We start from the raw sequence: 12,302 nt of genomic DNA, 5'->3' as shown, positions 1-12,302 counted from the left end.
GTCGTTTCCGTGATTTAACTTTTACTTACGTTTGGTTTTCGAAGTTGTAACGAGGTTGATCTTCAATAGATCGAGATAAAAACAGCTCAAAAATTAAGTAAATCTATGTCTTAGGTACCTTTTTGTCTGGGGATCTTTGGTTTTAGTCTTAGTAATTGGAAGTATTCGAGTGACTTTGACAAAAACAATCTACAATAGTCGAATTATGAAATCGAATTCGTTGACTAATTAGCTGTCAGTTTCAAAAGGATCAAAGGAATCGTTCCCAGTGCGGTCTTGGAGACGTCGATACATTTTTTCGATGAAGTTAGCTGCTGCGAGAAATGAAATTTCCCCCGGGATGTGCCATGTTTTGAGGTTATATCGCGCCGAGGCTAATGTTTGCGAGTCGATGTTTGCTTTAGCTTTGGACATAGTGTTAATGTACGGTTTATTCAATCCCTTTCAGAGACCGGTGTTTGGTGTTAGCTAACGCGTTTTATGTCTTGTTTCCATAACCTATATTGTGTTGGTTAAAATAATAAAAACATTAAAAGATTTTAGGAAAATACTGTAAAGTTAAAATCTTAAAAGTATTGTCATTTTATTGAATCAAATTTGATTGTACGATTTTAAAATACCTATGATAAATGATGTAAAGATATTAGTAGCGTTCGTGGTTCCTTACGCGATAGGATAAAATATAAGTTTCCAAAGTTTTAGTGTAAACACCAACAATAATCTCATGTAAGACACCCTTACATTTACCTAAGTGTTCTTTATAGTTTTCCATTATTGCATAGTAAGAACTTTAGTTTACTTATGGCGTTGTGATGATCCCAGTAGATATTAATCCCACTAGTCTATTACCACAGTCTGTTTGGACAGGACCGTGTTCTGCGGTTGCAAATCTTTAACGATCATAACTTAACTTACGTTAACAGGAATTGCCATTAAAGTTGGAGACTGTTGAAAGTGATCTATAATATTTTCCAAATTATTTTTATTTATCATATTTTAGCGTCTATTAAAGACAATCACAGAAAGTTTTGTTTGTTTTTTTATGTGATTATTGCGATTCTGTATGCTTGAAGGGTGGTATTACCGTTACGTAGTACAATTGAGACTGCAATCTCACGTCTCAACGTAGACAGTGGCATGCATTTCATGATGCCCTTGGACTTCGGTAACCAATTATTAGAAAGTCGTTCACATGTCTGAGAAAACAAAGTGCATTTTCTGCCGGCCTAATGACGCAGGATTTCCATGTAACACAGTAACTATTTAACAATGCGGTTGGGCCGTGGCTTGGCCAATCAGAAGAAGAATCGCGCGTCTTAAAGGTATTAAACCAGTTAAACCAGTAACTGCATTTGAACTTCGACCTCATATCCCGATGTGGATGGAGGAATTTATGTTGTTGCTTCTAAAAAAATTGGAGACCGCTTTGGACTATATTGACTGAAGGCATCTTGGCTAGTGAAACAAAGCCAGATAATGGTAAAAGTGTGTTGAAGTAACGTATTCGCACTAATTTTATTAAAGGCTAAAGTGGCAATGGGACGGTCACGTCTGTCGAGTCAACGACGCCAGGTGGGGGAAGAAAGTCCTCGAATGGAGGCCACGGATGGGTACCAGTGGTGGGGCGCCCTCCAACCAAGTGGACCGACGACTTAGTGCGCACGGCGGGAAGTCTTTGGATGCGGAAGGCGGAAAACCGCATTCTGTGGAAGGCATTGGGGAAGGCCTATGTCCAGCAGTGGGCAAATAAAGGCTGACGATGATGATGATGATGATGATGATAACTTATTTTATTTTGTTTTTAAAAATCGCAACATTAAAGTCTGCAGCAATACGTAATTGTTATTGTTTATACAAAAGCGGGACAAATTAAATAAATCGCGAGTAATTAGAAGGGCACACTTGTACCCTGAGCACACCTGCACCTGACGTGTATGAAAGGGACTTTCAACTTTATGGCTATATACACTCGGCGTTTTTATGACTTTGCTTTTTACATTTTAAAACTTCCGCATGCAGGGAATTGTCACTGTGTATCTATAAAATAAAAAAGGTATGTTATTACATAACTAGTATGTTTCAAGTGCTTAGAAAAACTTTTCAAGTCGAAGGAAAAGAACCACAAGAGAAAATTGAAAAACAGTATTAAAAGCGGTGAACCCGCTGAAATTGTACTTAAACATTTTCTATTTCGTTTCTTTTAGCATTTAATACACTGGTATAAGAATGGTGAGAAGAGTTACAAGTTGTGTGCTTTTTATCTATATCTATTTATTATCTCTGCCGCGAAGAAACTATGTACCCGGCTGAAGAGCAGGATATCCTTTGAATTAATTCTGCGGATACTACGACGTCATATCTCAAGGTGGGCGATGGTATTTAGAATGTAACATGTATAATCTCCGGTAATAATAAAAAAAAATTGGAACCAGACCGAAAATACATTTTTTCATCTTCACTAAACATTACACGTTACAAAATGTAAGTGACATTTATTTGACAAATGACGTAGCGCAATCCAATTCGAAAATAATGAAACAGGTTGCTTTTTTCTGGCACAAACAGTTGCTATGATTCAAGAACTCCAGTCCATAAATCGCCAGTCGATTTATAGATCCGTTGGTACAAACCCGAACCCGCGGAAGATGTACCCGAAATTTTCATGTTATTTACATTACCTAAAAGGTTTTACAGTGCGAGTTTAATAGTGCGAAAATTCACCCAAAACTATTCAGTGATATTTAAACTTATTTTTAGCTGACTTCAAAAAAGGAGGAGGTTCTCAATTCGACTGTAAGTTTTTTTATGTTTCTTACCTCATAACTTTTGACTGGGTGAATCGATTTTGATGATTGTTTTTTTATCAGAAAGCTGACGCTTTCCGCTTTCCCATTTTAATTTAGTCCAGTTCTGATAATGGTATCCATGAGAAAACCAGAAAGTCATAAATTTGCATTAAGGACATGCGCGACAAATAGATGAACAACACAATAACTAAAGCCAACCGATTTCGATGATTATTGTTTTTAGTGTATACTAGCGGCCCGCTCCGGCACCGCTCGGGACTTTAACAGCAATTTCAACGATATTTGACGTTGTATAATATTTATTATTTTTTTAAATAAAAGAACACTTATTGCAGCATAACTATAATAGTTAGACATACGCTGTCGCGACACTCGTTTGTGAATGATAATGTGTTCTACAAAGTCGTAGCACATTATTTTATTCTATCATGAATAGTTTTCGCAGGGCACGCGATGTAAAGAATATTTTCGGTAATTTTTTTAAACCTTGCGTTACATTATTGGAGTTTCAGCAAGGATACGTAATTTAAAAAAAAAAAAAAGATTATAACCTATGTCACTCGGGTGTGTGTAGTGTAGCTTCCAAACAGTGAAAGAATTTTTCAAATCGGTTCAGTAGTTTCGGAGCCTATTCAATACAAACAAACAAACCAATCTTTCCTCTTTATAACATTATAAAGATAAAGATAAAGATTAATTTGTTTTGGAATATATATTTTTTATTATTTGAAGTCAGTTTTTGTTAAAGCATGTCTATTTACAATTATTAATCCATTTAATTTAAGTTCAAGTATCTTGTTCGTGTCGTATTTCTCGTAAGCACCGTGAACCCCCTTTCTAGAAGCTCCAATAAAAGGTCAAATAAGGTCATGTAACAAAAGGAGATTTTCGTATATCCTAACTTATAGTGCGACTTCGAGAATTGTTTAATACGAGGTCATGAAGTCCTCTGCCAGTGAAACTAATGACGAAGTTAATTGTGGTATAAATATGTGATCAACAGTATTTCGACTTGTGATATTAATGTAAGGTATGTAGATATTTATATACAAGGTATTTATATACATAATATGTGTTTATTTATTCGTAAAATATTATCATAAAGAAGAGTTATGTTTTAAGCAAGCCTAATACTAAATAAACAACTTGGTTATTGTTCTACACCTTTATAACTTTTAATATTAAAACAATTCCTGTTACGGGATCGGTGTATCAATAACTTTGATCCTTCGTGAGAAGGGTTAGCGCAAGGCAGCTCTTGATAAAGGAATTTGTAATAAAATAGGCCTCCGCAAAAATCGATCACTCTTATTTTTGGCTCGTGAAAAACGCGAAATTTAACGAATTTCTCAACATTGCTGTTACTTAAATAATTACATTCACCGAAATTCATTATTATATCGGATTTGTTTGTACAAAAGACCACGATTTTAAATTGCAACTAGATTTTTTAATTTGATTACTATAATTTCTAAATAGTTTCTCTGAGTATTGTGTACTCAATTTTTCTTAAAACCTACGTGAATAAATGTCTTCATATGACAAGACGTGCTCTACAGTCTACACAAACATCTTATATTTGACTTCTTACTGGTACCAACGTCAGGGGAAGTTCGACACGGGTGGGCGGAATCCGCCTAATAAATGCCACCTACCCATATATTTTGGAAAAGGATCACGTTTTATATGGCATTTATCTTGCCCCTATCCACTATGCGGTATTGGATATTGGCAAAATAGATTCCGTAAGAGCACCTTATGTAGTTCATTCACGTATGCCGTTGATATCTCTAAGTCAGACCCGTCCTTTGAACGGGCACTACGAGTACATCCTGTCACATGGTGTGCGTTCACATGACTTTTCTTTTATGTTTTTTTTTACGATTTATCATTTCAAGAATATAATCTGTCTATATAAAAATAAACTGCTGTTCGTTAGTCTCGCTAAAACTCGAGAACGGCTGGTCCGATTAGGCTAATTTTGGTCTTGAACTATTTGTAGAAGTCCAGAGAAGGTTTAAAAGGTAGACAAATATGAAAATGCTCGGAATTCAATAAAAATAACAATTTTGTTTTCCCTTTGATGTATCTCCCTTCGGACGGACTCCTTTTGTTTGTTTTTAGTTTATTTTATACAAAACCTTCGGTCTTTTATTTATCGATTGAGGCACTACAAAGTCTGCCGGGTCAGCTAGTATAATATAAATATCGTTGCTTTTCAATTATCTTATTGGTACTTAAGTATATTGTTCTGAAGGTATTGTCGACATTATTTAATCAAAGAACTAAACATGCTTTTACCTTTTACTATAAGTTAGTGTTTTGGGTGATAAAAAGATAAATGAATCTAGAACATGCAGTAAATTTAGAGCAAGTTTCATCGATAATGAAGTCTGTTCCGGACAACCAATAGGTGAAAGAATATAAATATTCATAGCTACGATAAGGGCGTGTAATTAAAAATGGTTAATCGTAAATTAAAACTACCAAACTCTTTTTTCTCCTACTTTTATCTCACTTACGGCACAACATGATATGCATTATTTGATTACAATATAGATATTAAAACGTCACGAATTTCTAAATTTGAAATGTCAAATCCGTGCTTTTTCATTCCAATTAGAATTTTATTCGTTTATAAACAACATCGGCCTAATTTTTGTAGTAATTTAAAGGTCAAATGAGCTAAGTGGAATTGGTAGCATGTTTTTCTTGCTGTCTTCTATGAGACAATTAAAAGCACTTTTGCGATTTACTCTTGCGTTTTTTTGTTCTTAAATATCATATTATTTGAATAGTTTACAGTTTTCGTGGTCACGGACGTCAAAATGCCTGACCGCATGACACTATATTATATTCCTTCGTATAATCTTTCTTTTGATATTCCTTTGCATGCTCACGACTGACCAAATCCGAAGAAAATACTATATTCTATTATGTGAGTAATCTTTGAAAAGATGTTCATAATCTACGGTTATCATACGTCATTAGGTCGTATGCCTTGGGAGCGGTAGTATAATTACTATTTATACTATTATATAATTTGAAATAGCATCAAATTTAAACTAATTAATTATTTAGTATTTATATAAATATCCGATCGATGTAAGGTTTTCTTAAAATATTCATCTCTGATAGTATAGGACAAAATAAAGAGGATATTTAGTATACTTCAAAGAACAAGGAATGCCTTTTAAGCCTATTTAAATGTACTTTATAAATTGTATTTAAATAAAAATAAAACACTTTCTGGAATCAGTTGAAATTCAGTCTTATCTCGGCTTAGGTGCATTTCCATAAATCTGCCTACACATGACGCCCAAGCATTCTACATTATGCTAAAAGGTATGTGGAACTACTCTAGAATAATAAATAAATAGAGCGAGCGCCCGTGGTTTCTGTCGGCATGTGGGCGACGGACTTGCATTGTCCGCCCACATCTTTGGACAAACACGGACTTTATGTCGTTTTGCCTATTTTGCTAGTAGTAACACTAAATCTAGCAAGCCGACGTCGCAAGGTCAAGCGGCTTTTTTTGTACGTCTACGTTCTGAAAACTACTCGCGTAAAAAAAACAAATGTATTCAAAAAAAAAATATTATTACTGGTGGTAAGACCACTTGTGAGTCCGCGCGGGTAGGTACCACCACCCTGCCTATTTCTGCCGTGAAGCAGTAATGCGTTTCGGTTTGAAGGGGGGCAGCCGTTGTAACTATACTTGAGACCTTAGAACTTATATCTCAAGGTGGGTGGCGCATTTACGCTGTGGATGTCTATGGACTCCAGTAACCGCTTAACACCAGGTGGGCTGTGAGCTCGTCCACCAAAGTAAACAATAAAAAAAATATTAAAATAAGATTTAAATTGTCAAAATATTTTTTTATCGCGTTCGTTTGTGAGTTAACAATATAAAGCATTGTATAAATTCTATTCTTATAGCGTCTTGTCGAATAATGGTAAAATCGAGAAATTTGATTCGATCGCTTGCGATGAACGAAATAAAAGATTTTGTTTGAGTTGCCTCAAGATAATTGCGAGACAAAGCCCTATTTTTGGTTGAAAGGAATCTTCGAAAAGAAAAATAGGTATATGTTGTTTCAATACAGTTCTATAATTCACTGCATTATCTATATTCGACGCTTGAAAGGCAAACGTGACTAAGCAACAATGCGTGAACTTTACAGTAGACTAATTTAAAGTTGAAATACTTGAAATTTATTTTAACGAATCTAGCTGTAGTAGAATCTAGCTAGTAGCTCTAGGATTGAAATGATTTTAATAGACCTAGAAATATATTTGTTTTGCGCATCAAATATGGTTATTGCCTATCATTGATGTACAAAGCAGTTATTGTCGCTTAGTCACGTTTGCCTTTCAAGCGTCGATATCTTCTTTGTGTTTGATCAATGAATGGCCAGTAGATCCGCCTAGCCTGGGCGGTTTAAATTTTATTACATCTGTAATCTGTAATCTGTAATCATCTGATTAGCGAAGGAGCTTATGGCTTTTTAAATCAAGTTTTTTTTAATCTATGATTTTTTTAAGTAACTGTAAAACAATAATATTCAATTGAACAATAAATTTATTCTCAATCATATTTTCTATATGAATAGGACTTTTATTTGTTTGATGTAAGTTGTTATTAAATTAAAAAGTAAAACATTTTCGAACATTGAAAATACAACTTCATCATTGTAATGATTTTAATCGAGGCTCCTCGACATTTCAACGTTCCCACTACCAATATTGAAATATTATGTTCTCACAAGTCACGTAAGTCCGAGTTTTATTATACTGTTTTTACGGTAGGATTCTGATGTTTCAGGTTGTTCTTTAGATGACCTTTAAAAGAGTTCTTAGTAGTGGCACAGCCCTGGTGCCTTTGAACTTTTTATGTGAGACTTAATGTTAACTTAAAAAGGAGTAGATTAAGGTTCATCATTCTTTGTTAGCAAAATTAAAATGCTGAACGCATATTTTCCTTCCATAGACATCCTAAAATGTTAAATGAGTCCAGTTTTTCTCAAATTACCGCTTACCAAACAAAATGTTTTATTTGTTTAAATAGACGACTCTTACCTTGACATTGCGTGTCTTTTATAATAAACAGCAAGAAGGCTGCGATCGTCACGAACCTCCATCGTCGCCGCCCCATCTTTGTTTTAGATCAATTTTCACCGTTTCATTTAAAATAATGTTTTATATCGCTATAATAGCGAATTTTAATGAATAACTTTCAATGTATCTTGCGGCTTTGCCATAATTGGCATCAATGAAATCGGTAAGCTCATTGAATATATGTCACGGAATGCTGTCACACCTGTAACAAAAAAGAAACGAGACATTATATACACATGCTTACAAGAATAAGTGGGCGAGAATAATATCTTAACATTTTATTTATGACTTGAAATATGTTATTCGTAAGACGTTTGTTTCATTGGGAAACTATGAATTTGATATTAAAAACCCTAGAGTCTTGATAGTTCGTGTGAGCTCTTAATAAAACCTTCATTTTTAAATCTCAAAATAAATGTATAATGGAAACAACTGACTTACTGAAAATAACACATGCATTTACTGCGCATAATATTAAAATACTTTTGTAAAAAACTATTTAACAATTTGTTGTGATCGTAAAATTGTTTAAAATTTGCAACACATAGAATCGTAAATTTATTCGTAAAGCTCTTAATATAGTCATACATGGTATCCTCTTATCTATATTGCTCGTGACACTGTGAGCCTGCACGGGCTTCGGACGGGGACCGATCCTCCTACAAGGGCTTAAGGGGGCGTGTGGGATATTTGCGCCTCGAAGGCCGAAGATAGTATCACCAACCTGCTCATGTCAACCGTCAAGCAGTCATGCCTTCCGATTTGCAGGATTGGGATAGTGATTATAATATACAATTAGGACACCAGGTGAGCCGTGAGATTATTCAGCAAATTAGTCGCAAAAAATAATAAGGAATATAAACAATAGATCAATTGATAAATAAGCACAAGGGCACGACCTAAATATACAACCTTCAACAAACTCTGTCGCCAAAATCATTAAGCCTTAAATTGAGTGCGTCCCATCAACTGCGAAAGCGAAGACGAGGTGTCAGGTAGTGGTTAAACTTTACAGATTAGTTGCTGAAGTGTGTCAATAAACGATCCAATACTGTTAAGGTTTATTAGTACATGGTCCTCGGGCTGTCACCCTCAATACAAACTTTGCTCGAATCGTGCCGTGCACCACTTGAGCCGATCTCGCGTGACCACAAGGACTTCGCTTTTGCCTTATAAAGAAACTTTAGCGGTAGGCGTACGTACGGTAGGGCCAAATAATTGACGTGATCATAATTATTGTGCGAGTAATGAACATAAACACGACAGGTTTTGATAATCGGTGAATATCGCCGGATAAAGAGTATCAGTTTTAGTTTGATATAGTTGAATATTTGTATTTGTGTTATTTTACGTGTAAAATTGTTTTTAAATATAAATAGGTAGATATGACGTGCCATCACCCATCTTAGAATCGAAGTCTCAACCTTATTGAATTCACAGGACGCTCTTTTAGAACTTATGTTAGTATTGAAAATTAGAAAAGATATTCGGAGAGAGATAATAAGTGCAAAAGCATTTGCTGTAAAACAATGAGAAGTACATGGTACTATCAGTTTGTAAAGGCCTGGATTGCAAGGATCACTGTTATCATATAAAATTCTTTGTCTTTTCAAAATAGGTCGAACACTTTAAAATTTAAACCCCATTTGGTTTCTTTGTCTAATTTGTTTTTTACTTGAAGATCGCTTGATTCACAACTACAACCATTGCCACCGACTGTTTAAGAAGATAAGGTAACCGCCCTTATGTAATTTAAAACAAGTTTGTCGAGAATCTGTACCTACATTGGTTTTCAATTGCGTAACACATAAGAATTCAGATAGTGTTCAGAGAAAGTAGTAGCGCGCCTTATCCTAATTGTGAGAAGTGAATAAATCAAATTTTAATTAGCATAAATTATGGACATTGTTATGGTCCTACTTCCAAATTTGTTTGTAGAAAGCAGTAGAGTATGGCCGAATATTTTTCGTACGCACGCGCAGCACTGCGTCCGTGGTCGCCTAATACACTAGGACAGTGATTCAAAGATTCCATAGCTGTTCTTAACATTCGCTAAAACCATTTTTTAATAAATAAACGAAATAGTGTTAGAAGAATAAGAGCCACAATTTTTTTTATTTCTGATAGCTAATGGTTAGTTCGTATAAGAGAATTTTCCCCAAAGAATTATCTAATGTGTTTGTTAAAATTCATCAACTCATTAACTTTACAAACATGTACACAAACAAGTATCTATTGAACTGGAAAACGTTAAACTTCTACGGCAATAGTCGAGTAATAAACAAAAAAAAAATATGTCAAAAAATTATTCTTATTAACTATTGATTTCAGACGTCTAATCAGTATTTGCAGAAAGGTAAGGTGAGCTAGTCGCAACTTCCGGCATTGCGTCCGTGTGATTTTGTTCACAATTATGCAGTGATTGTTCTTATTGTTGAAGCCCATGTGGCTATTGTAAGTTTTACGTAACGCAATCACGGTATATTGACAAACGGGTCGGCTGCTTTGTTGTTTCGTGTTTGCAAAGCTGAGAAAATTCATCTCTAGGCTTTGAGGATAAAAAAAAAATCGGTTGTCTGTAAAGTCGGTTTACTGACGATAGTTGAACGTGACAACGTCATAAGAAAATAGTGATGGAATGGTTTCATTTTTCAAAAGAAAATTTTAATTTTAATTGTTTGATATATATTTTGTATGGATATAGAGAAGGAGGTAAATGGAAATCACTATTGAATTGATCGTGACGCTACAGTTTCTCTCATGACGTTTTCAATGTTCAAATTAAACTCGAATTGACTACGGCGTTCCATGATCGCTTCTTTGTTGTCATCAAATAATTGGAGAAATGTATTGCCAGTTTAGCCACGTGATCGTGGAACGCCTCAGGGCGAGGTAACGCCGCATGAGTCATGTTTTTTCGTGCGTGCAGCCGGCTCCATCGAATTATAAGATGTTGTCATGTCAAAAATTTAAGTTGAATGAACGTGCAATAATACCGGTAACCATATGACCCTAAATGTGATACACGGTAATGATGCCCAATAATCGAAACGTCATCAATCATTTTATAAGATTTGACAAAGTCAAAATATCAGAATAATATAATTAACAACACTTTACGGTCTGAGTTTGTATTTATTTTATGGAATTTGTTTTCTGACGTTTTAATTACAGTCACCCGCTTTGTCCGTTGTTTTTTATCTTTTGGACGATGGAATTTACATAATATATTCATATACTCGTACTTTACATATATGCACAGGTTGAATACAACAAGAGGTAGTGAAATGTATCGTGACGTCATGTTCGCGTCACGCAGCCGGCGGCGTGTCGGTGCCGTGAAAGCGACGCGTTCTGCCTCGTCGAACAATTTCACGTAAATACACAAATACACTCAGATACGCCTTTGATTTTTTTTCCAAATAATTACCGTTTCTTTTTTGAAATCTATGGACAGACTAGTCTTGTTAACGTGCCCGACTAAAAAGAAGTAGAGAAAGCGACAAATATTTATTTTATCCTCATTTTGTATTTTTAGTAAATTAAATGTTGTTTTCTTGGTCATTTTGCTACCCAACATTATTTGAGCAAGACGTAGACTAGAACCATAGATAATACACTTAATATTTAAGACTAGAACTATCTGTATCTGTCTGTCTGTCAGTTTGACCCTGTCTGTCACTGTGACTATTATTCCGTGATTATTCCACGCCTGTTTATATATAATAATGTCGAATTTTTTTTTCACTTGACATTATTATATTTATACGTGAAGCGAAAACTTTGTATCTCTTTTTACGAAAATTGCGCGGACGGAGGAGTATGAAATTTTCCACACTTATAGAGAATATAGAGAAGAAGTGCACAATGCTAATATTTTTATAAAATAATGCATAAAAGATACGTTAAATCAATTAAGAAAACATTACACACACTACATACCATGTATTTGACGCACACACGCATGGATACTATTTATTGTCAAACTTTTGTTCTTGGCGTCTGTTGTCAAATTGAGAATAGATTACTTAAATATTGTTTGTTCATATTTTTTATAGTGTAGCCTAGGCGAAATTTGTGATTATAGAAGTATAAAATACAATCATAATAGTGTACAAACTTACAATTCCAATTAATTATAGTCGAATTCCGACTACTGCGGGACCTCTAGTTATTTAAAAGACTTCTGTATCGAGAAATATTTTTTTCATCCTTCTCGATACACACAAGATGTTATCTAAATTTCATAAAATTTTATTCAATATTATTTCATTTGTTTTTTACGATATAAATAGTAAATTACTGTGATGTTCGGCTTAAGTTTAGAATTTGTATCTTTAAACCAAAGCATGCATGAGACAGCAAAAGAAAAAAGTT

General features: G+C 34.5%; 1 protein-coding gene across 1 annotated transcript in view; it reads right to left on the bottom strand.

Moving 5' to 3' along the window:
• The window catches only part of LOC101745723 (mucin-2), a 55,096-nt gene that overhangs the window by 7,383 nt on the left and 35,411 nt on the right, over nt 1–12,302 (bottom strand). Inside the window, exon 2 of the mRNA XM_004928693.4 lies at nt 7,887–8,127. Coding sequence (XP_004928750.1) covers nt 7,887–7,962 — 76 coding nt within the window. The 5' untranslated portion in view covers nt 7,963–8,127. The remainder of the gene's footprint in view (nt 1–7,886; nt 8,128–12,302) is intronic.

Source organism: Bombyx mori, chromosome 15 (assembly GCF_030269925.1).
Source record: "Bombyx mori chromosome 15, ASM3026992v2".
Classification (NCBI taxonomy): domain Eukaryota; kingdom Metazoa; phylum Arthropoda; class Insecta; order Lepidoptera; family Bombycidae; genus Bombyx; species Bombyx mori.
This window is presented reverse-complemented; position numbering and strand designations above follow the sequence as displayed.